The 26,004-nt window shown below is 43.9% G+C and overlaps 2 protein-coding genes across 3 annotated transcripts in view; both read right to left on the bottom strand.

Annotated features, from left to right (window-relative positions):
* LOC110293584 (protein zyg-11 homolog A) overlaps positions 1 to 5,574 on the bottom strand; it is a 36,439-nt gene extending 30,865 nt beyond the window's left edge. Inside the window, exon 1 of the mRNA XM_021161460.3 lies at positions 5,485 to 5,574. Within this exon, the coding sequence (XP_021017119.1) occupies positions 5,485 to 5,574 (90 nt within the window). The remainder of the gene's footprint in view (positions 1 to 5,484) is intronic.
* Positions 5,575 to 16,391: 10,817 nt separating this feature from the next.
* The window catches only part of LOC110292961 (protein zyg-11 homolog B), a 76,907-nt gene continuing 67,294 nt past the window's right edge, over positions 16,392 to 26,004 (bottom strand). For both annotated transcript variants that reach the window (XM_085839110.1, XM_021160657.3), the window contains exons 13-14: positions 24,309 to 24,406; positions 16,392 to 23,142 (exon numbers count right to left, since the gene is read on the bottom strand). In XM_085839110.1, the coding sequence (XP_085695236.1) occupies positions 22,952 to 23,142; positions 24,309 to 24,406 (289 nt within the window). In that variant the 3' untranslated portion in view covers positions 16,392 to 22,951. The remainder of the gene's footprint in view (positions 23,143 to 24,308; positions 24,407 to 26,004) is intronic.

Genomic DNA, 26,004 nt, shown 5'->3' with positions numbered 1-26,004 from the left:
ACACCTCCAAACCCCACCAACCTGTTCATATAAAACTTACTCATTGGACAGTAGAACCTCAGCACTCAGAAGCAGAAGCAGGCACATCTCTGTGAGTTCAAGGCCAACCTGGTCTATAGAGTGAGTTCTAGGACAGCCAGGACTACAAAGAGAAACTCTGTCTCGAAAACCCAGAACAAAACAAACAAAAATCCAAAAACCCTTACTCATGTCAATCATATCTTTGCTTCCTTAAAACCAAACAAACAGGGCTGGTGAGATGGCTCAGTGGGTAAGAGCACCCGACTGCTCTTCTGAAGGTCCAGAGTTCTAATCCCAGCAACCACATGGTGGCTCACAACCATCCGTAACGAGATCTGGCGCCCTCTTCTGGAGTGTCTGAACACAGCTACAGTGTACTTACATGTAATAAATAAATAAATCTTTAAAAAAAAAAAAAAAAAAAAAAAAAAACAAACAAAAAACTTAAAACAAAACAAAAGTTTTCTTAAGCAGGTATGATGGCACATACCTTTAATCCCAGCACCCCAGGGGCAGGAAGATCAGGAATTCAACTCCAGCTTCAATTACTGGTGTGTTGCAATTTCCTCTGAATTGCAACAGTTCACCCTGGAGGAGGTTTCTTAGCAAGGCTCTGCAATATACAACTGACAAGTCTTTGGAAGGCCCTGCAATTTACAAGGACCCTCCCAGAGCTGGAGAGAGAGTCTGTGAGCCACACAGAAAGGTGAGAGCAGATCCCTAGCATCCAGATCAAGAACTGAAGCTTTATAGCCCCAGCACCTAAGGACAAGCAGATCCCTGCACAGCAGGAATGAGTATATTCTAAAGAGAAATTTCTGCCCCTTGCTTTAGCCAGTGGACCACTGAAAGGATATATGGCAAGAAATTGCAGTTTACCCTAGCATCATGCTCAGGGAAGAAAAAGTCTGAAGCCTGGGGCCAGTCCAGGGGGAAACCTGCCTTCTGCTAACAACCACTGTGATGTACTACACTATCTTTTGGGAGACAACATAGGTCAGTGACAGACAGAACCAGATCTTGCCTCTTCCCGTGATGTGTATCTTTGGCCCTCTACTTATACCTAAAATTCACATTTGAGACTCCGAAGATAAACTTGGGATGTGTACTCATGGGTGCCATTGGGTCTGTTTGCCACTCTTCCCAATATAGTCATATTGAATATTTTTTATTTTATTATTATTATTATTATACTTCTTACTATTAATTTGTCTCTTTAATTGGCTCCAATGTGAACTATGTTTCAACAAATAAGGTGGAAGGGCCAACAAGATGGGTCAGTGGGGAAAGGAAAAAAGAAAGGCTGGACATAGCAGCACTGCCTTTAATCCTAACACTTGAGGTGCAGAGTTCAGCCAGTCTACACAGTGAGTTCTAGGACAGCCAGGGCTACACAATGAAACTCTGTCTTAAAAAGAAAATGAATGGAAAGAAAGAGAGAAAGAGAGAAAGAGAGAGAGAGAGAGAGAGAGAAAGAAAGCAAGCAAGCAAGCTGGCCATGGTGGCGCATGCCTTTAACTCAGGAGGCAGAGGCAGGCGGATTTCTGAGTTCGAGGCCAGCCTGGTCTACAAAGTGAGTTCCAGGACAGCCAGGGCTATACAGAGAAACCCTGTCTCAAAAAAAAAAAAACAACAAAAACAAAAAAAAAAAACAAAAAACAAAAAACAGAAAGAGAGAGAGAGAGAGAGAGAGAGAGAGAGAGAGAGAGAGAAAGAAAGACAGGGGATCCATCCCATATACAGCCACCAAACCGGGACACTGTTGTGGATGCTGGCAAGTGCTTCCTGAGAGAAGCCTGATATGGCTGTCTCCTGAGAGACTCTGCCAGAGCTTGACAAATACAGAGGTGGATGCTTGCAGCCAACCATTGGACTGAGCTGGGGGTCCCCAATGAAGGAGTTGGAGAAGGGACTGAAGGAGCTGAGAGGGTTTGCAGCCCCATGGAGGCAGCAACAGTGTCAACAGGCCAGACCCCCCCAGGAGCTCCCAGGGACTGGACCATCAACCAAAGAATACACATGAAGGGACCCATGGCTCTGGCCGCGTATGTGGCAGAGGATGCCCTTGTTGGACATCAGTGGGAGGAGAGGCCCTCAGGCCTGAGGGTGTTCGGTGCTCCAATGTAGAGAAACGCCAGGATAGGAAGATGGGAGTGGGTGTGTGGGGGAGCACCCTCATAGAGGCAGGGCGAAGGGGAATGGGATAGGGTGTTTTTGAAGGGGAGCCCTGGAAAGGGAAAAACGTTTGAAATAAAAGAGAGAGAGAAAGAGGAAGAGGGAGGGAGAAATAAAGGAAGAGATGGATGGTGCAAGGGGATGGAGCAAGAGCCATGGCTGGTGGAATAAGCCTATGATTATAACTGAGAAACTGAGACAGAAGGCACGCTGCCTTGCAACTTGCTGTGTAGACCAAGTTGGTTTGAGCTGCAATGATTCTCCTGCTTCTGCTGGAATTATACATGTGCACAACCACACCTAATAAATATTAACTTAAAAGATTTGTGTATGAGTGTGTGCCCATATGTGGCTACACTCACACACATGCAGGTATTCAGAGGCCAGAAGTGTCAGAAACCCCTGGAGCTGAAGTTACAGGCAGTTGTGAGTCACTCAACATAGATGGTCAGGAACCAAACTCAAGGCATGCAAGAGCACTGTGCACACTTCACCTCTGAGCCATTGCCCAAGCCTTAGACTAATACCATTTAACATCTGTAGACTCCTGTAACCAGTTACGGAACATATATGCTTCTTTAAAAGTATTGTTATGTGTATGAGTGTTTTGCCTGCGTGCATGTATGTATGTGCCACAAGTATATGCAGTGTGTGATGGGGCCAGAAAGAAAGTACTGGATCCCTTAGAACTAGAGTCAATACTGACACGTGGGTGCCGAGCACTGAACCCGAGTCTTCAAGAACAGAAACTGCCCTTAACCAATGAACCATCTCTCCAGCCTCTAATATGCTTCTTAAATCTGATCAAACCATAGGGCTGGAGAGATTGCTTAACAGTTAAGCACACTGGCTTCTCTTCCAGAGGACTCAGGTTTAATTCCCAGAACCCATAAGGCAGCTCACAACTGTCTGTGACTCTAGTTCCAGGGAATCAGACAACCCCATGCACACACACACACATGCAGGTAAAACATTAATGCACACAAAATAAAAATAAGTAAAAATTTTAAAAATTTTGAGTGAACCAAGAGAGATAATATTTGAGCCTTATATTTTAAATTCTCAGTAAGCACACAAACACACACACACACACAGATGTATGTCATAGCAATAGAATTTGCATTTTGGGGTTGGTGAGATGATCAGCTGGTAAACGGTAAAGATTCTCACTTCTAAGCTGAAACACTGAGTTCAATACATATGGCAGAACAGAACAGACTCCAAATGGTCATCTGACCTCCATAAATGTGTGCAAGGCACACACATTACAAAGAATCCACAAAAGAAAATTACAGGTCCAAACGTATAATCCTACCACTTGTGATTTAGAGGCAAGGTGATCAGGAATTCAAGGTCACCCTCAGCTACAAAAAGAGCTAGAGGCCAGTCTAGAACATATAAGACAAAAACAATTCAAAAAAACAAAAACAAGTTACACATCATGTAAGCAAAATAAGGGAAATTATAAAGATATTACCCACAACTATTAAAATAAAAAAGGTGTATATCGGGGGCTGGAGAGATGGCTCAGTGGTTAAGAGCACTGACTGCTCTTCCGAAGGTCCTGAGTTCAAATCCCAGCAACCACATAGTGGCTCACAACCATCCATAATGAGATCTGACGCCCTCTTCTCATGTGTCTGAAGACAGCTAGCTACAGTGTACTTACATATAATAAAGACATCTTAAAAAAAAGTTGTAAATGTTGGAAGATAATAACCAGAAAAAATTACAGATACCATATATACACTAAAAAGATAATTTAAGGCTGGGTGGTGGCACACACTTTTAATCCTAGCACTTGGGAGGCAGAGGCAGGTGGATTTCTGAGTTCAAGGTCAGCCTGGTCTACAGAGTGAGTTCAAGGACAGCCAGGGCTACACAGAGAAACCCTGTCTCGAAAAAGAAAAAAAACTCCATGAAGATTTCAAATTCCAATAAATTTGATAAACTGAATGAAGTAGAGAATAAATTTCTTGATTGATATTACCAAAGCAAAATCTGTTATAGTTCTGGGAATGCTGTCTTTCCCCCCCCCTTCTTTTTTTTCCACTTTGGACACAGTTTCTCTGTGTAGCTTTGGCTTCCTGGAACTCACTCTGTAGACTAGGTTGGCCTCAAACTAGCAGGGATCCACCTGCCTCCTGAGTGCTGGGATTAAAGACAGACGTGTCCCATGGCTCAGCAAATGTTGTCTCCTTTTATAAATATGGAGATATACAAAGAACTAACTTTATTAACTCCCAAAAAATAGATAGGCATGTGAGTTAAAACCTGCAAGGCGGGCCGGGCGTGGTGGCGCACGCCTTTAGTCCCAGCACTCGGGAGGCAGAGGCAGGCGGATTTCTGAGTTCGAGGCCAGCCTGGTCTACAAAGTGAGTGCCAGGACAGCCAGGGCTACACAGAGAAACCCTGTCTCGAAAAAACCAAAAAAAAAAAAAAAAAAAAAAAACCTGCAAGGCCCGAGGTTTTACCAAGTGTCACTTGGTAAGACGCTTGCCTTGTAAGCAGGGACAAGCAGAAAGAAGCTGGATCCCCTGTCACTTGCTTGTAATTGTAGCAAGGCCAGCCTGAGCTACTTCGTGAGTTCCAGACCAGCCTGATCTTGGGTGGAATTTTATTTCCAAAATAAAATTAAAATTAGGGGCTAAGGAGATGGCTCAGAGGTTATGAGAGGGCACACGGTTCCTCTAGAGGCCGAAGCTCTGTTCCCAGCACCCACATCTGCCTGTCACCGGTGTATTTTTCCGCTGTCCCCCACCCCACCCCCGCCAGGTACTGAGCATCCAATTTCACTAAGTTCCAGTGTAGACCCAGTCAACCTCGGGCTCGCCGCCTTCCGCACTCGGTTCCTGGGGCAGCTGGGTGGGCGACTTAGGGGAGCCGCTGCGTGGGGAGCTAAGAGGAGGCGGCTCGGGGCGCTGAGGAGAGGGGCGGGTCTGTGCTTGCTGAGGTGAGGCCGCCTGAAGGGAGCGGGCTGAGGAGACCCGGCGGGCTGGAGGTGTGAGGAGAGGAGCTGGGCTAGCCTGAGGGGGTGGCGCCTGCGCGCAGCGGGGGCTCAGTATGGCTGGGGCTCGAACTCCAGCGCCTTCCTCCCCTCGAGGGCTGGACGCGGCGTCCACGGAGCCCGGGCCGGCCTGCCGGCGACCTCCAGGGAACCGTCACGCCCAACTCGCCGCCCGCCTGCCCGCCAGCCGGGACGAGGCCGCCCCGCACCAGCCCTCCCGCCCGCGGGCCGCGCTGCACGACGGGCGGACGCCCCGGAGCCCGGACGGCGGCCACACTCACCTGCACCAAGGAGTGGCCCTGCGCGTCCTGCTGGGCGTCGGGCAGGACGAGGGCCCGGGGCCACAGCAACGGATGCAAGAAGTGGACCATGACGCCGACGCCGCCGCCGCTCGCGCGAGCCCGGCCACCGACGTGGCGCCGCGGCGCCCTGGAGGAGAGCGCAGGGAGGTCGGCCGGCACGGGAGGAGAGCGCAGGGAGGTCGGCCGGCGTTTGAATGGCCGCCCCACGCCGCGCACAGGTCCGCCGCGACCCCGCCCCCGCCGCACGTCCAATGGTCCTCGCTCTCCAGCCTCAGCCACCCAACTCCTATTCACCCCTCGGAGGCAGATCGCCCTCAGACCCACGCTGCCCAGGGCGTTCGCACAGCGCGCACAGTGTACTTCATTGTACATTTTTATTTTGTTTTTTCTTTTTATGGGGAGGTGTTTTGTGGGGGTTTTTTGTTTCTTTGTTTTTTGTTTGTTTGTTTGTTTGTTTTTGGTTTTGAGACAAGGTTGCTCTGTGTAGCCCTGGCTGGTCCTGGAACTCGCGTCGGAGACCAGACTGGCCTGGAACTCCTGGAAGTTCATAGACGTCTACCGGTCTCTGCCTCCAAAGTACTGATATTAAAGGAGTAGCCACCCACCAGGGCTTGATTTTTTTTTTTTTTTTAAGTTAGAGTAGGAATCTAGAGCGCATTGTAGGCCAGGGCTCTACCACGTGTCAGATTTTTAAGTGCTTTAAACAAATTAAAAAGCATTTTCAAAGGCTTTGCCCCAGATACCAGTCACGTTTTGACTTCTTGATGAGGATTAACCGTACAAAATATTTCTAGAGGCTGCTGACCTGGTTGGAAGGGGACCGAGTGCAGTGTTAACGTCTGCTTACACACACGACACGCACACACAATAAAATTTCAAAAACAAAACACAGCACCTATTTTTACAAGAGCACAGGGAAGTGGAAACAGGATCAAAGGTTGAAGGTTTTCCTCTGAAAACTAGTTTGAAACTAACCTCAGCCCCCATTACTTTAAGACCATCTTATTTAATTTAACATACAACTATTGCTTGGATCCAGGCCAAGGCAGGTAAGAGACCGAGACAGACAGGTGAAAGGCAGAGAGCCAGTTTCGATCCCTTGGATTGCTGGGGGTATCTGAAGCCTAATTTTTATCAACTGTAAGATCAGGTGGTGAGAGCACACAAGCAGAAACCAGGATTGCTAAAGATAAGGTTTATACACGGGCACTTCCCAGGCTCGTGCTAGATGAAGGAATTCAAATGTTAAAATTAGTTTTCAAGAACAAAAGACCAGGCCACACTTCCCTCTGCGGTCTGTTTTCTTGTTCACCAGCCTGGAATTTGCATTATAGCTGAAGATGACCTTGAACTGATTCTTCTACTTCGACCTCCCAAGGCGCAAGGTGAGTTGTATACAGCTGTCCTTGAAAGTAACTACAAAGCTAGCGATGCGGGGGCGTGGCTGCTAGCCATTGTGGGGGCGTGGCTGTTAGACCACTCTGCACGCTGCAAGAACAGAATTTTAGGAATGAGAACAAGCCATTGAGGAAACTGAAGGTTAGAAGTAAGAGCCAAGACTGAAGGGATTTTACTTAGGAGTGATAGCACGGCCTTTGGTCCCAGCACTCGAAGAGGGAGGCAGAGGCAGATTGATCTCTGTGAGTTCTGGACTGGGTAGGACCAAAAAAAATCAAAGACTCATTATTAAAATTTGTGACTTAAGTTGGCATGATGGTGGGGAAAGTCTGCAATCTCAGAATTTGGGAGACACAGAATCAGGAGTGCTGGCCTAAAACCTAAATATATCGCATTTGAAAGACTGTCCTGGATTTCTGTTCTTAACATTTATTTTACAGTTATGTATGTGTATGTCTTTTGTTTGTGGCAGGGTATTGTTGCTGCTGGTGTGTGTGTGTGTGTGTGTGTCTCTGTGTGTGTGTCTGTCTGTGTGTGTCTATGTCTGTGTGTCTGTGTGTCCTGCATACACAAGTAGGACCTGGGGATCAAATTCAGGTTGTGAGGTAAGTGCAGCCAGAGTTTTACCCACTGAGACCCCAGGACATTATTCTGACATTGTTTTTCTATTTATTGTTGTTCATTTAAAAAGTAAAAAGTAAACAGCCAGGCGTGGTGGCGCATGCCTTTAATCCTAGCACTTGGGAGGCAGAGGCAGGCGGATTTCTGATCAAGGCCAGCGTGGTCTACAGAGTGAGTTCCAGGACAGCCAGGGCTACACAGAGAAACCCTGTCTCAAAAAACCAAGCGCCCCCCCCCCCCCCAAAAAAAGAAAGAGCTTAGTGGCACACATCTTTAATCCTGGCACTTAGGAGGAGGCTGAAGTAGGTGGGTTTCTGTGAGTTTGAGGCCAGCCTGGTCAACCTAGAGAGTTCCAGTTCCAGGACAAGACAGACAGTTCTGAATAATGAGAAACTATCTCAAAAGAAAAAAGAAAAGAGAAGAGCATATTTGAGGGCCGGTGAGATGGCTCAGCTTGTAAAGATGTTTGCCACAACTTTGTGGAGAAAGTTCTTTCTTTCTTTTCTTTTTTTAAAAAAGATTTGTTTGTTTGTTTGTTTGTTTTATGTACATGAGTACATTGTTGCAGTCTTCAGACGCACCAGAAAAGGATGTCAGACCCCATTACAGATGGTTGTGAGCCACCATGTGGTTGCTGGAATTGAACTCAGGACCTCTGGACCTTAACCTCTGAGCCATCTCCCCAGCGCCGAAAGTTCTTTCTTATACCTTTACATAGGTATCAGAGATTGACATTGGGATGCCAAACTTATATGGCACAAGCTCCTTTACCCCACTGAGCCACCTTGCCAGCCCCTGGAAATGTTTGTTGAGAGAGTATCATGGAGCCCAGGACAGCCTATAAATTACTATCTTGCTGAGAATGGCCTTGAACTCCAGATACTGGGATTTGTGGCTTCAATGCTAAAAGGATTAATTTCAGGACTAGCTGGTAAATGATGAGGCCAATTTTGGGGATTCTATTAAGGCTTACTATAGGCTTAAGCATGAGAGTTAAAAGGAAGACTTATCCAGGCATGGCTACAGGCTTCCTAAGGTAGAGCTACAACTAATTGTCATCGCATTAGCCATAGACACTGTTTTGACAGCTCTCAAGTTACATCTCAAGAGCACTGCTAAGAAACACTCCCACCCTTTTGATAACTGAGGTGGTTTGGGCCCTGCATTGACTGGAGGATGTAAAACCATGACAAACAACAACTGTCCCTTCTGTTTCTGCTGAGATTCTGAGAGAGCTGCAGGTTTAGAACCGGGCAGAGGGAAAGGCCATAAGCAGTCGGTAATTAACTGTGCTGGACTCCTGCTCCTCTGCTGAGAGGCCTCAGAGATGAGGGTTCCTTCATCTCATGGGCCTGTCGCCTATCCTGCCTCAGGATGGCTTGATCTTACTTGGTTTGGTTTGGTTTTAAATAAACTCTCACTGTGTAACCCTGGCTAGCCTGAACACATAGACCAGGCAGTCCTGGAACTCAGAGAGCTACACCTGCCTCTGCCTCCCCAGGGCTGGTGCTAAAGGCGCGAACCAGCATGACAGCCAGGCTTCTTTCTTTTTCACAGGTTGGAATCTACATGGAGACTGAGTTCAGAAATCACTTTAGAATATTAAGTGATAAGATTTAGATTGTATATCTCTAAAACAATAAGAGGCTCACTCAAGGAAAACTCCTTCTCTGGTCTACAGACTAGAATTTCTAGCTTGGGTGGAGACTTAACATTGCAGCTGGTCAGGTCAAATGACCTGGGGAAGGGGCCATCCTTGGGGAGGCAGGGTTACCTTAATCCATGCTAAAGAACAAGGAGAGATGGCTCAGCTGCAAAGAGCACTTATTGCTCTTCCAGAGGACCTGACTTGATTCCTAGCACCCATATGGTGACTCAAAATTGTCCCTAACTCTAGTTCCAGGGAATCTGACAGCCCTCTTCTGGATTCTCTTGTGCACTGAGTTAAGCTTGTTTTTGTATTATTCAAATATTGATTTCTATAACACTAGAGAACTGAATACTGTCTGTCTGGACTTTGGTATTTTTATTCTAGTTGTTCAACGTTTTGTAAATGTTCTTCCCCACCACCTTAAGATTAGTTTAACAAACAGCTGATTACAACATGAAAGGAGAGGGAAGGCTGGACAACCCGCAGACATAGGAACTGGGGGGAGGGGGGAATCCACAGGGAATCTGACTAGCAGACGTGGTGGTGGAACGATAACGGCTGTGTGGCAGAGATTAGTTAGAATAAATGGGTTAATTAAATTGTACGAGCTAGCTGGGAATAAGCCTAAACTACAGGCCTAAGCATTCATAAATAAATAACAATCTCAGAATCATTATTATACTTGAAAGCAAAATGCTCTCGTACAAATGAAATAAAAGATACATTCAAATAACAGGTGGAATAATTGTGCCTTTAGCGGGGCAGTGGTGGCGCACGCCGCCTTCCATCCCAGCACTTGGGAGGCAGAGGCAGAAGCACAGGCAGGTGGATTTCTGAGTTCGAGGCCAGCCTGGTCTACAGAGTGAGTTCCAGGACAGCCAGGGCTACACAGAGAAACCCTGTCTTGGGAAAAAAAAAAAAAAATGTGCCTTTAACGAGACAATGTAGTTTTCCTTCCAAGATTTTTCTCTCCTTGCACAGTACTTTACCAGGCTTACCTCCCTTTTTAAGCAAAACTTCTCCCTTTCTTCTTTCTCTCTTTCTCTCTTTCTTTTTTTTTTTTTTTTTTTTTTTTTTTTTTTTTTTTTTTGCTTTGAGAAACGGTTTCTCTGGCAGGCTTCAGACTCAGAAATCCACCTTCATTTGCCTCCCAAGTGCTGGGGTTAAAGGTGTGCACCATCACGCCTGGCCCCTTTCTCTCTCTTCCTGCCATTGGGTCATGTCAGTATCTCCCCTGGGTAGCTCTTTTCCTTTTCTCTCCTACTCTAGGCAGCAGCTGAGATTTACAGCTTACCTATCCTGGCCATTGTTTTTTAAAACTCTAATAAAAATTTCCACAATGTTCTCTTTAAGTCCATTCTCAAATTCTTTTATTAATGAGACTACAAACCCCAGAAAGGGAGCCTGATTTCCATATTATGTGGCAATCACAAAAGGACTCCCTAAAATTTTGGTAACAACATGATTAAAGTGAATTTTCCTGATCCCTATACTCTTTTAAAAAAAAAAATACTTTTTTGTGTGTTTAAAACTGTAAATGTGAAGAAAAAATAAATAAATAAAAAGAAAAAAAGAAAAAAGAAATAAAACAAAAAATAAATAAAAAAGGAAAGAAAAACTGTAAATGTGGGAGCTTAAATCTTTTTTCAAGATTTATTATTTATTTTATTTATATGAGAGCACTGTCACTAACTTCAGACACACCAGAAGAGGGCATCAGATCCCATTACTATGGTTGTGAGGCACCATGTGGTTGCTGGGAATTGAACTCATGACCTCTGGAAGAGCAGTCTCTTAACTGCTGAGCCTGAGCCACCTCTCCAGCCCCTGATCCCTATATTCTCTTTTGAAAAATTATTTTATGTGTGTGAGTGTGATTTTGTGTATCCATTCTATTTGCATGTGGAGGTCAGGAGGGGTATCAGATCTTCTGGAACTGCAGTTATATACAGCCTCCACGTGGGTGCTGGGAACTGAACCTGAGTCCTCTGCAAGAGTAACAAGTGCCTTTAACCACTGAGCCAGCTAGCTCTTCAGCCCCCATCCCCTATCCTCTTAATTCCATGAATTACAGAGTTAGATCCTGCGAATGCATTACTATCATGCAGCTTGGGAATGGTGAATAGAAAGCAGGGCAGTGGACAAGAGAGGAAGCAGTCACTATCTAGCAAAACCTGTCTGTTTCCAATGGTCTTAGGTGACGCCTGTGAAAGAAAAGGCTCACAGCCCACAGCTTGAGAACCAATGCAGTTGAAGGCACTTGCTGCCAAGACTGACATGAGTTCAAACCCCAGAAGACACATGGTGGAACTAAAGAGCTGATCCCCACAAACTGTCCTCAGACCTTCCAGGCTTGATGTGGCAGGAGTGTGTACCCACACACACACCTGCACAAATGTAAATATGTAAATAGAATTTAAAACAAAGCCCGGCGTGGTGGCGCACGCCTTTAATCCCAGCACTTGGGAGGCAGAGACAGGCGGATTTCTGAGTTCGAGGCCAGCCTGGTCTACAAAGTGAGTTCCAGGACAGCCAGGACTATACAGAGAAACCCTGTTTCGAAAAACCAAAAAAAAAAAACAAAAAAAAAAAAAAAAACCAAAAGAATTTAAAACAAACACACAAAACCCTCAAGTTGGGCTGGTGAGAAGACTCGGAGGGTAAGAGCATCTATAGCCACAGCTGACAGATCTGTCCTAACTGGCAAGCCATTCTAGCCAAAACAGCATCAGGTTCATTTGGAGACTGTGTCTGATGGAGGCCAAGAGGAAAAGGCTATGGCAAACAAGTGAGTTTTATGGAGATGGCCTACCATTTTGCATTGCTGCCATGGGTGCACTCTGAGATGCAGGGTCCTCAGAGACTTTATCCCAATATTGCTTTTTATCTGCTGATATACGTCTGCTATTACTACATAACCTAATGATTCCTGGGCATCAGGCCACCCTATTGAGCATGGTTCCTACAGAATCGATATGAAGATGTACTTTCATGTAGTCATGCTATGCAGATGGATTGATGATTTTATAATTTCTGATTATAAATTTATAGAACTCCTAAATTGATGCAAGTAATGTCAAGCCCCCTATAGAATAAAAGCTGCAATGAGAGTTCTGTAAACCTTCATGGGTCACAGGCTAATCGCCTGGGAGAAAAAGTACAGGCTTGGAACAAATTGATGATCAAGGAAAACATTCCTTCTAGGCTAGGAATGAAACCACTATCTGGTAACTAGAGGTGTAGGGTGGTTCCGATATTTTGATCAGGAATCTTTGTGTGAATGCTGGGGGGTTTTGTTCTCCAATTGAGCAATAAAGATGCTAGCAGCCAATGCTTGGGCAGAAGAGATGGGCCTTTTAATGGAAAGATGGAAATAATTCTGCTCGAACTCCTTAAGTCTTATCAATCTATCTCCTTCCCTACTCTTCCCCCACTAAAACCTCCAACCCCACTTTTACCTTCCACTGCCCAATCACAGGCTCTAGCCTTTATTCGACCAGTTAAAATAGGGAGAAGGTTCACCAGAAATCACCTAAGCATGTGATCTACTCCTTCTTGGGGCAGCCCCTCTTGAGGAAGCAGAGTTAACATCCGAATACAAACAGCACCAGGGCAACCCACAACATTGCTGTAGGGATGGTACTGATGCCAAGGTCAATTCTCCAATTGGTTTTTGATCTATCCATAAAGAAACTATGGGTCTGGGTCCCTGCAGGCAAGAGAGCAGAAGCAGAAAAGAGAGGAAGAGAGAGATTACCATGTTTCTGAGAGAGAAAAGGTGACCAGCCATAGGAGATCCCAGGTACAGGCCAGAGATTGAGGATGTTGAGCTGGGACTGAGGGTGGCAGAGCAAGTGAAGTTGAGTGCAGATTTAGGGTGCTGAGCTGGAAATTCTGGGAAGGGCACCCTAGCTTCAGGACTTTAATTATGCCCAGCAATTGAGGCAATAAGGCAATTGAGCAATGTGTGTGTCTGTGTTTTTTATCCCTTGATTCAGGGAATCTGAGCGGGGGCTGGAAGCACTTCCAGTTCTGGAATTTAGGCAGGGTAGCAAAAGCTACTGCAACAGCTTTTGGCCACAGAATAGCAAAGAGTTGAAGCTTTGGCTTCTGGCCCCCAGATAGTAAGAAAGAGTTACAAGGCCAGAGGTCGTTAGCCTTTGGCCTTTATCCACAGCGTCATGCCGCAGTTCCTGAAGGCTAGGATCGGGTGGGGCAGGGAGGGGAGGGTGGCTTGTGTCTTAAGGGAGTGAGACAGAGCGATACAGGAAGATCCCTCAACACTGCCTTCTACGTGTGCACCCAGACACCAGACATGCACCAAAGACCACTTTGAAAGAAGTTTTATTTTATTTTATGTGTTTGGATGTTTTATCTACATTTATCTGCATATTTTTATGTCCTTGTCTAGATCCCCTGGAACTGGAAATACAGACAGTTGTGAGTTGCCATGTGGGTGCCAGGACTTGAGATCCAGGCCTCCCCAAATAAATACACACACACACACACACACACACACACACACACACACACACACACACACACACACGGAGAGATAGAGCAGGGCATAAAGGAACATGATTAATCCTGGCACTCTGGAGACAAGAGGTCTGACACAGGAAGATCCTGTTTCAAAAACAACAAAATGATGAACCTGTGTAATGCTCTGGGTTCTATACTCAGCCCTGAAAGGAAAATGAGCAGAGTAGGATCCACATGTGTTGACACATACTGGCTGGGCATGGCACATGCCTTTAATCCTAGCACTCGGGAGGCAGAGGCAGGTGGATTTCGGAGTTCGAGGCCAGCTTGGTCTACAAAGTGAGTTTCAGGACAGCCGGAACTATACAGAGAAACCCTGTCTTGAAAAACAAAACAAAACAGCAAAAAAAGAATGACACATACCTATAAGCCCAGGGTAAGGCAAGAATACTGTCATGAGTTAAAATGCAGCCTGGACTCCTTAGTGACTCTGAAGCCAGCTTAGGCTCTCGTTATACATGATCTAAAAATAAATAGAAAATGTTACACCAGCAGGGCTTGGTGGCATGCAGCACCATACCCAGTTTGCTTTTTGTTAAAATAGCATCTCATATAACCCAGGCTTGCCTCTCATTATGTAGCCAAGGAAACCCAGAATCTCCATTCCTCCTGCTTCTACCTCCCCATGAAAAGGATTACAGAAGCTGGGCAGTGATGGTACCTTTAATCCCAGCACTCGGGAGGCAGAGATAGACAGATTTCTGAGTTCAAGGCTAGCCTGGCCTACAGAGTGAGTTTCAGGACAGTCAGGGCTACACAGTCTCAGGAAACCCTGTCTCAGGGGGAAAAAAAAAGAATTACAGTAATACTCAACACACTCAGATTTTCATTTATTTACCTATTTTATTTATTTATGTTTTTGTTTTCAAGACAGGGTTTCTCTGTGTAGCCCTGGCTGTCCTGAAACTCACTTTGTAGACCAGGCTGGCCTCAAACTCAGAGATCTGCCTGCCTCTGCCTCCTGAGTGCTGGGATTAAAGGCATGGATCACCACTGTCTGGCTTGTTTTTTGGGTTTCTGTTGTTTTGAGTCAGCGTCTTCCTATGTAGTTCAGGCTGTCCTGGACCTCAATATGGCAGACCAAGCTTGCATTGAACTCAGAGAGCTGCCTGCCTCTTTCCCCCAAGTGCTGGAATTAAAAGCATGTGCTAACATACCCGGCATATTTTTAATTATGTATATACACGTGTTTCTGCCTGGGGTGTATGCATATAAGTGCAGGTGCTGTAAGAGGTCAGAAGAGGGTTGGGACACCTAAAGCTGGAATTGCAGACTCTCATGAACTCTCAGCCTGTGGTGGTGCTGAGAGCAGAGTTCATTTCTCTCCAAGAACAGCACAGACTTTTGTTGTTGCCTTCTAGACGTCTCACTGCGCAGCCCCAGCTAGTCTTCAATTCAATAAGTAGATGAGACTAACAAATTCATAAAGATCCAAAATAGAAGACATCCAGCCCAATGGTGATGGCACACACTTTAATCCCAGTACCTGGGAGACAGAGGCAGGCAGATATTTTGAGTTCCTGGGAGACAGAGGCAGGCAGATATTTTGAGTTTGAAGCTAGCCTGGTGTATTAAAAATAAATAAATAAATAAATAAATAAATAAATGGAAGAAAAAAAGAAAGAGAAAGAGAAAGAAAGGAAGAAAGAAAGAGAGAGGGAGAAAGAGAGAAAGGAAAAAGAAAGTAAAGAGAGTTAGAGAGAGAGAGAGAGAGAGAGAGAGAGAGAGAGAGAGAGAGAACGAACAAGTACTCATTCTTAACTGCCGAGTTATTTATCTAGCCAGAAACAGTTTTACATAGTACCAGAGATCAGACCCAGGACTATTTTTTAAAACATTTTGTGTGTGTGTGTGTACATGTATGTTTGCTTGCTTACATCCAAACCATGGTGCATGTGTGGAAGTCCCCAGTTTTTAAAATTAATCTTTTCCTTCTACTGAATAGGTTCTGGGCATCAAACTCAGGTTAAAGGCAAATGCCTTTACATGCTAAGCAGTCTCACCAGGCCACCAACCAAGGATTTCTTGTACGTAAGCAAATACTTTTATCAGCTATATCCGCATCATCTATAATGAACATGCTTTAATAATTCAGTGGATTCTAAACAGTAATGATTCTTTGGCTTGTCCTGGGTGCAGGCCTACTTGTCCCGGCTACTTGGGAAGCTGAGGAAGAAGGAATTACAAGTTTAGGACCTGCCTTGAGTACAGAGTGAGTTCAAAGCCAAATCGGACAACTTAGTAAGATTCCTAGACTTTTTGTCTAGTTAGAAGTAGGTGTGGTCTTTGATCCCTGTAATAAGCACTATGGACTATTGTGGAACATTGTTGAATACTATTATTTATTTTTCTCCATTAAAATGAAATTCCCTAAAGGGTGTTAAAGCATGTCTGATGTTCCTTCTACCATTGGGTGATGAACATAGACTTTTTTTTTGAGATGGAAAGAGGTACCACTACATCACACAGGCCGGCTTTGGATTTGAGCCTCTTGTTTCAGTACTGGAGTTACAGTGTACTGACTGGCAAGCCTGGTTCTAGCATAACAGAAATGATGCTCTAGTAGACAGACTTTTGTAGATTTCTGAAAGCACAATGGATTACTAAGGAATATGGAGCTTGGCTTAAAACTAAATTTCAAAGTATCTGACGTGAAAGTAGACCACACTTTACATAAAATTTGTAACATTTATTTAGGCAAAAAAAAAAATCTCAATCTGTACATACAACATTAATACTTAAGTGATGTTCCATCTGAATATACAGCATGATTTACGTGCAGAATACTCCTGTTTACCAGGCCATAACTGGAATGAATACCTTCAGCCCAGACAATCCAGAATTGTATCTGAAATGCACACACATTCAACTTTCTGATGGGTTTTGCATTTCTTGGAAAGAGTTAAATCCCATGAGAATTCAAGCAAAAGACAGCTTCTCATAATCATAAGTCCAGTCTTTGACAGAGGAATCCTAAACATCGGAGATTTCGTCATTAATTTACTTACTCTTTTTTTGGATTTTTCAGACATGATCTTTTATGTAGCCCAAGATGGCCTGGACCTCATTCAGTAGCTCAAGCCAGCCTCCCAACTCACAATCCTTCTGCTCTCTGCCTCTGAATGGAGATGTTAAACATTGATTAAGTTTGGTATATTTACTTATCTATTTAATATGGAGCATGAGTGTACATGATGCACATATGGAGATAGAGGACAACTTGTGAGACTCAGTTCTCTCCTTCCATCATAGGGAATTGAACTCAGGCTTGGCAGCAAGCACCTTTACCTACTGAGCCATCTCACTGGCCCACAAGTCAGTGACTTATATCTGATAATTCAAATCTTCATGTAACATTGATTTCTTTTTTGAGGAAAAAATGCTATAAAAGACTTCCCTTTATGAAAGTGTCTTAATTTTTCATTAATTAAAGAATATCTTGGGGCTGGTGAGATGGCTCAGTGGGTAAGAGCACCCGACTGCTCTTCCAAAGGTCAGGAGTTCAAATCCCAGCAACCACATGGTGGCTCACAACCATCCGTAACAAGATCTGACTCCCTCTTCTGGTGTGTCTGAAGACAGCTACTTACATATAATAAATAAATCTTAAAAAAAAAAAAAAAAGAATATCTTGCTCCAAAGTTGATTAAAATAAGGTTAAAAGAGCCTGGTGTATTAGCACACGCCTTTAATCCCAGCATTTGGGAGGCAAAGGCAGAGGCAGAGGCAGGGCTGGTCTACATAGCAAGTCCTAAAACAGCAAGAGCAATACACATTTGACTCATACACTTGAGTCTTACTCTGACTCAATAATGAACGAACAAAAAACTTAAAAGAACTCAATTTTTTTCCATAAAGTAAACTCAAAGTCAAGTGTTTAGCATTAATGAAGTAGATTTATGATTTGCCACAAAATAATTTTGACAAATTTTTAAAAACTATATATATTTCCCCTAACCACCAAGACAGGGCTTCTCTGTGCAGCCCAGGCTGTCCTAGAACTCACTCTGTAGATCAGGCTGGCCCCTACCTTAAGAGGTCTGCCTGCCTCTGCTTCTGCCTCTGCCTCCTGAGTGCTGAAATTCAACCTCGCACCAGCACACTCAGCTACAGTTATATTCTTGAGGCTGGATCATATGTTGCCCAGTCTCATTTTAAACTTGTGACTCACTTAAGTCCTCAAATGAGCCTCCTGCTTCAGTCACCCCTGTAGCTGGGAATGTAGGGGTGTAGCCCAAGATGGTGCAGAAGTCAGGGCCTCCCTTGCCCACCACTGGCACATTAGGGTCACAAGTATAAGCTACCACACTGCTGGCATATTTTTACTTGTCACTGATCTGACTGTCAGCTAGGCTGTGTCCTAAAGAGGCACCCTGTCAGCACAATAGTAAGAAACGGCACTCAGTTTTGCATAATTAATCTTTTTAAAAAGTAGAGCAGTGGAAAGGTGGGAGAAAGTTCTTCTTCTTAGGCTATTAGTCATCAGTGTCTTGGGTTAAGTCTTGGAAACAAACAACTGCATTTGCCACAGTGTGCCACATCATGCAAAGTCCATGAGATCCTAGGGAACACACGCCGTGATGAGCCTAAAAACCAATGCAAACTTCTCTACCATACTCTTATTCCTATCACTGGTGGGGTTTGCATCATAACTAAAATGAAAACTTTTGAGTTAACACTGAAAATTAAAACTGTGTCAACACAGAGCAAATGACAAGGACTAAACATCCAATATCCATGAGATAAACGAGATCATCTGAAATCACTACACAGGGTTTAAGAAGGAAAGCATTTTGCAAACCTCTTGGGAAGCAGTCTCAGAGCAGATCTGACCCAAACACTCTCTCAACATAAATATGTAGATAAAACTGAAAGAGCCCACATCAGCTAAGAGTAGGCACTTAGTCTATGCCTTTAGCTTATTAACACTGTTTAAAATCCAATTAAAGTCCCACAGTAACTAACTGATAAAAATGTGCCTTTGGAGAGGAGACAGATTGCAGGTTACCATTACAAAATGGTTCATTTCTGTTCCCTCTTCTCCCATTTTCAACTTTGAATATGGTTATATATTGTTCTGAGCTTGGGGGAGGAGGAGGATGCATTTTGAAACATGGAGCAAATCTGGCTTAGTGCATTCCCATAATCTCAGCACTAAGGCCATAATCTCAGTCTAAGGCCAGCATGGAATATATATCAAGATTCTATCTCAAAAAAGGCTGGGGATAGTGGCCCATGACTGTGATCCCAGCATGGCCTGGGAAGGCAGGCAGAGTAGCAAGTCATCCTCAGACACACAGTGAGCTTGAGACCAGCTTGGGCTACAAAAGAGGCTGTCTCACAGAACAAAATCAAACAGAACCAAAAACTGAGCCAAATTTACTGTTCCTTAATTTATCCCAATTTGGCACATTAAATGTTTTCATCAGCATGTACCAAGGGGGGAACCTATGATCAAAGAGCATCAAAGACAAACCAGTATTATCCTAACACACCTGTAATTTCAAACCACCACAGAGAAGCGACTAAAAAGCTAGGCAGGTGGTGTGCTGAGGGACACAGGCAGGAAGGTTGAGAGTTTTAAGCTCTGATTCCATGAGACAAAGGAAAAAAGTCAAAACAAGTATAAAGACAAAAATTGACCAGAGACCAGCCTAAAAGGACTCATTAGTAAGAGAGCTTTATTAAATGGATTTTTATGATTGATGTTTTGTTTTGGAGACAAGGTCTCTCTATATAGCCCTGGCTTCCTAGAGCTATGTAGACCAGACCTTGATCTCACAGAGATATAGCTGCCTCTGCCTCCCAAGTGCTTGGAATTAAAGGTGTGTGCCACCACCGCCTGGCCCCTATTCTTGATTTATGGTTTTTATTGATAACTTAAAAAAGAAAACATTAAATATCATCTTTTCCTTTTCTGATAGTAGGAGTTGAAATCAGTGTGCTTCCCTCCAGTACTGAGCTGAGCTGCACTCTCAACCCAGAAGGAAAACAAACTTCAGAGTACAGAGACCATGGCAAAAACATATTCAGTACACAAAACCCAGATGCTTTGATTTCTATATTTTGCTTTATTCAACACCAGTCTTACAAAGTCTAATACTTCTGTTTCCTCTCTGGCAGGGTGCTGGGGACTGAGCCTGGGTCCTTGTGCATGTTTTTCTTCCAGCAGATCCAAGTCTTGCTATGCCTCACCCAATGGCTTGTGTCTGAGCATACTCATGAGTTAGTTCAAAGAGGCCATTCAGGTTAGTCTAAACTATGCCTGAAAGCATACCACTAGGCCAACGGCTTTGGAAGTACCAACCAATTACAAATGCGAGGCCTGTAGAAGCTGGCTGGACATTTGTAATTTATAAATACACATATGTATTTACTACATTTTAGCTTTAATCCCAGCACTCTGAAAGCTCTGAGTTTGAGGCCAGCCTAGTTTACAGAGGAAGTTCTAGGACAGCCAGGACTACACAGAGAAACCCTGTCTTGAAAAACAAAAACAAACAAAACAAAGCAAGAGCTATCCCTTAGCCAGACATGGTAGCACATGCCTGGAACCCTACCACTCACTCAGGAATGTCAACTGAATGAGATCAATATAGACTACAGCCTTGGGTCTACATATGGTGAGACTCAAAAACAAAAATAAAAAACAGGGGCACTAACAGCTTGATTTACCTGGGATACAATCTGTCACTTTGAGTTTGTGGGTTTTTGTTTTTAAGTTTTGTTTGTTTGTTTGTTTGTTTGTTTGTTTTAGGGCAATCTAGCCCCGGCTGGCCTGGAGAATATAAATTGAATTGGTTTTGAGCCTTCATGTACCAGGTCATTCTCAATCACTCTGTAGGCCTTTTGACCATTTCTGGTTCTGCTTCTCCAGATAGGATATCAGGTAACCAAATGCTGGTTCTGAATTTGCTGCGCAGCTGCGGATACTGGGAGTACAGGTGTACTCTACCACACCTGACTTTATTTTTCTGAAACTTTGTAAAAGGTTAGCAATAGCCTATAGCACCTGTACTTTGGTCCTGACACTTGAAGCCAAAGTTCTTAATAAACTTGGCAGGTCCACACCACAAGCTTGCTAGTTACTGCAGACTACATCATATTGTCAGAATTTTGTCTTAGACGTTAAAATTGAGGGGGAAATGTCAACAAAAAGCAAGTACTCCTTTGAAAGAATTTTCTTTTTTCCAAATGTGTTTAACTATGAAAAAGACATCTTTTGAGATGGAGGCTGCTGAGACAAGCATCACTAGGTAGCCCAGGCTAGCCTCAGAATGGCAATCTTGTCTCCAGTGGTGGATTTGAGCAACCATCTTGGGTAAAAACGTATCATACAGCTCTTAAAATTCCTTGAACCAATGAAGTAAGAAATAAACCATAGTTTTATATGGCTTTTTGATAATTCTATGTGTCTGTTTTCTTTCAGTCTGATTCAATATTTGTCCTTATAAAGGAAGTCTGAAACATTCAAGTCCAAGGAGTGTGACAGTAGTATGAAACATGAGTCAGACATGTTAAAAGCATACTAGCAATGAGCTTGCTGGTCACTCTTTATAGTCCAGGCTGGTTCAGAACTCATATTCCTCTCACCTTTGTCTTCCATGCACTAGGGTACAGCTGCACACTCAGATGCACAGCTTAATCTAGCTCCTTTCTAAACTGAAACATTCCTGACTTACTTTAAAACTACTGAAAACATTTGAGACATGTATGAATGTGGTCAGAAGAGATTTCAGATTAAACCTATTTACAAAACAGGATGTGAGCATCCTGGTTTGTTCTGAGATGGGGTCTTGCTGTCTAGTCCATGCTGACCCTGAGAGCCACCTGTTCCTTAGTGTTTTGAATTAAGGGCAAGTGCCACCAAGACCCCCTTAAAATATTTGTTTTGTTTCGTGAGAAAGGGTCTTTCCCATGTAGCCCAGGCTGGCTTGCAACTCTGTGGTCTCTACCTGTAATTCCTTCTGTTTCATCCTTGCTATTACTGGATTATAAGTCTGAATTATTCTCAATTTAAAATTATAGTGGAATTTAAGTTTGTTGGTAACTTGCTGCCTCCCGGGTTCATAGGATGATAACTGACTCTTCATATATCAATTATCTTATAGGAAAGGCAACTGCCTAAAAGACTAACCAATCAAAACCATTTCCTTTTATCCAGCCGACTCCACAAGTAGCCATCCAGCTGCAGCCGGAGCAGCGGCCCACTGTCCTCTTGAGCTTTTTCTAACATGAACACATAATGAGGATCCACTACATGTCACTCTAACCCAGGCTGGCCTCAAACTCACAGCACTACTCCTGCTCAGTTTCCTGAGTGCTAAGATTGCAGGCACGAGCCATTGATGCCCGACAGATACACATATTTGAACAGAAGAAACATTCAACTTTTTGTTGTGTGTGGTGCTGGGTATTGAATTCCTACATTCTAAGAACATACTCTACCACTGAGCCACACCCCAACTCAAGTTTAAATTTTTGCAACAAATTTTCTGTCAATTGTATCTTAACTAAGCAACTTAACTCTATTCCACTGAGTGAGAATGACTTTGGAAAAGAAGGGATAGCAATGGTCTGTGCTTCCAGCCTTCAGCACAGAGGGAGAGCAGCCTCTGCTCCCGCCTTAGCAGAGGGACACCAGGAGAGCCTTTTCCATTTTCAGAGCTATACCACAAAAGCAATTTCTAATTCCCTTCAACTCGGTCCTTTCATGGTCTTTCTTTTATGTTCCTTTGACTGCTACTCAGGCTCCTGACAGCAAGAAGCTTCTAGAAACACAACAGCTTTCTTCACACAAAGAAGGGCATCTTGTGAAGGAGACACAGAGAATGGGTGCATTTTTACAGAGCAATATAAAATTACAGCGAGGTGGAGCTGAAGTCACGTCAGCAGCCTTGCTCACCTGCAAGGAAGCCTGCGGAAGAGTGCGTGCAACTTACCATGAAACTGTAGAATTTCAAGCACAAGTTAAGTTCAAACACTGAGAGAGAGATTCCCTAAGAGACAATATTGAAGGAAGACCTTTCTTGCCTCATAAGTTAAAAATCACAAAACAAATCAGACTGTTCACATGGGCAGTACTGTACATTACCAATTCCAAATGGATCACAGGACTCTTACCACAGACAACCCCCTACCCCGCCCCCAAACACCAGAGAGCACGCTATTCCAAAGGAACCAATCACAAAAATGCTTCCCGTTGTCTGTTCGTTACACAACTATCTATGGCTATCAATTCAGTCGGGCCTGGGGCTGCTTTTTACAGGGAGGGGGCCTTCCATGGCGCACAATGTGTTTCTCTAAACTGTCCAGAATGGCCACAGCAATCTGCTGGACATAGGGATCTGTCTGCTCATGTTCTTTGATGTTATACAAATGCTGCAGTCCTCCTTCTTCAATCAGCATGCTGCAATACCTTGAAGCTAAAAGAAAAGAAAAATGTTTTAAAGTTATCCCACAAACAAAACAAGTCTTCAGAGCTTAAAACAAAACAGCAAAAAACACATCAAAGGCCATGCATGGTAGTGCATGAAGCAAATCCACACAGTAAGACCCCGCCTCCACAAAACAAAACAAACAACCCTCGAACCAGGTGTCTCTCATCATCTCCACTTTATTCCCTTGAATTCAGGAATCTTTTTTAAAAGGTGTTTTATATATGTATGTCTGTGTACCCCTTGCATACCAGAGCCCAGAAAAGGGTATCAAATTCCCCCGGAACTGGATTTTTAGATGGTTAATCCTGAATTCGAATCCTAGAACCCACATAAAAAGGCATGGCCATGTGTGTCTGTAACCCAGCATTATGGGACAGAGAAACAAAGGACTAGGAAGTCCTTGGACAGGAAACTTCTGGTTCAGTGGGAGTAAGGCATAAGGCAGTGGAGGAAGACTCCACTGGGCGTCAACTGTGCCCACAAAGCCATACATACACCACATACACATATACACCAAAAAGTAAATGTACTTAAAAAAAAAATCATTGCAGACAGGGTCATGGCACATGCCTTTAATCCTAGCATTTGGGAGGCAAAGGCAAGTAGATCTCTGTCAGTTCAAGGTTAGCCTGATCTACACAGTGAGACCAATTTCAAACAAAACACCAAACTGTGCAATATATACTTAAAAATGATGTTCTGGATCCACATGCCTTTAATCTCAGCACTTAGGGTGGGGTTGGGGGCAGAGGTGGCAAATCTCTGAGTTCCAAGCCAACCTGGTCTACAGAGTGAGTTCCAGGCAGCCAGGGCTACACAGAAAAATCTTGTTTCAAAAAGCAAAAGAAACAAATAAACAAAGGCTTTCTGGAGGCAGTAAAGAACACATCACACATGGTGGCTCCCACCTGTCTCTAACTCCAGTTCCAGGAAATTTGATAGCATGTAGTGGTGTACAGATACATACAGGCAAAACACCCACACTCATAAATTCTCTGCAGAGTTTATGGCCAGCCTGAGCTACATAGTGAGTTCTATACCAGCTTGCCAGAACCACATAGGAAAAACTCAACAATCTTTCACCTCCCCCCAAAATGACTTTCTGTAAAGGAGAACTGAAATGGAGCCATAGTTCTACTTTTGGTACATACGATTCTTGCTGCAGACATGTTGCATGGCCCAAACTGCCCACAGCTGGACTCCAGGAGTCGTAAAACAGCCAAGTAGTGGAAAGAATGGATTAAAGGACCTAGGAGTTCAAAAGAATCAAAGTCACATTTTATTTATACAGAGCATCATTTTCTAGGTAGTGATTCTTACAACTTTAAGAAAACACATGCCGCCATTTCTAGACTGATATGAAGGAGCAACACACACCTTTACTTTGCATGCCTATTTCAGAGAGGATTACACTGAGATACACCTTGGTACACCAGAGGGATGTAAAAGACTGTATTAAGGGAAGGGAGTGTGGATCTTTCAAAAGCTTTTTTTTCTTTTTTGGTCTTCCCAACTTAGACGTCTGAAAAAAGTACATTTTAAAATCAGTCAGAAGCAGCCAGATGTGGTGGTGAGCATCTTTAACTGGGAGGCAGAGGCAGAGGCAGACGGATCTGAGAGGTTGAGGCCAGCCTGGTCTATGGGGTGAGTTCCAGGGTACCAGGGTGATGCAGAAAGCCCCTGTCTTAAAAATGGGGATGGGGAGGCAGAAGAAGTAAAGACTACAACATATTAATAAAGTGAACAACTCCCCAAGGAAACAGAACAATAAATAAATAAACAAATATGCACAAGGACCGCTGGGGCTGTGAGTTCCATAAAACAGCACAGCCTGCACAACCTGAGACCCAGAGAACTCAAGAGGTCCCAGGGAAGCCAGCAAACCCCAAACAATCAACAGTGATGATGGCTAGGAACACAAAGACTAAGAACAATGCACAGAACCTATCAAATAAGGACTTGCTCCCTAGCATAGAGATGACAGTACACTTACCTAAAATAACCAAAAGAAAGAGACCCCATTAATACAATCAGCGGTTAAGGGTATTACAACAAATTACAACAAAGTCCAGAGGATTATTAGAGAATATTTTGAAAAATTATATTACAGAAAATTGAAAAAAAATTCTAAATGACCTATTAAAATTAAGCCAAGGGAACGGAGAAAACTTCAAACAGCTCCATAAGCTGGATGTGGTGGTACACACCTGTACGTCAGCACTCAGAGCAGCAGCAGGAGAATCTTGGTGAGTTCACAGCCTGCCTGGCCAACAGACAGAGTCTAGGATGGACAGGGCTAAAGAGGGAAACTCTGTCTTGAAAAACAAACAAACAAACCAAAACCATAGCTCCATAACAAGCAAAAAAGACTTAAGGTCTAGAGGGTGGAAGGAAGCTGGGCACAGCAGTGTGCATATATACTTTAACCTCAACAATCACGAGGAGATGAGGCTTGGTGAGCTAGGTCACCAGGGTTCTAGGTCAGCCAGGGCTACATAGTGGACCCTGTCTAAAACAAAAACAAAAAAAAAACCAAACCAACCACCAAAACAAAACAAATTTAAGAGTACATTTAGAAGATCATACATCAGGGGCTGGAGAGATGACTCAGTGCTTAGGAGCACTGACTGTTCTTTCACAGGTCCTGAGTTCAATTCCCAGCAACCACATGGTGGCTCACAACCATCTGTAATGGGGTCTGATGCCCTCTTCTGGTGTGTCTGAAGACAGAGACAGTGTACTCATATACATACATAAATAAACAAATCTTTAGAAAAAGAGGAGGAGAATAAATAAATCTTTAGAGGAGGAGGAGGAGGAGAAGGAGAAGAAGAAGAAGAAGAAGAA

Source organism: Mus caroli, unplaced genomic scaffold, assembly GCF_978045245.1.
Source record: "Mus caroli unplaced genomic scaffold, Mus_caroli_1 scaffold_6, whole genome shotgun sequence".
Classification (NCBI taxonomy): Eukaryota; Metazoa; Chordata; class Mammalia; order Rodentia; family Muridae; genus Mus; species Mus caroli.
The sequence above is the reverse complement of the archived record's forward strand: the minus strand, read 5'-3'. Positions and strand labels throughout refer to the sequence as shown.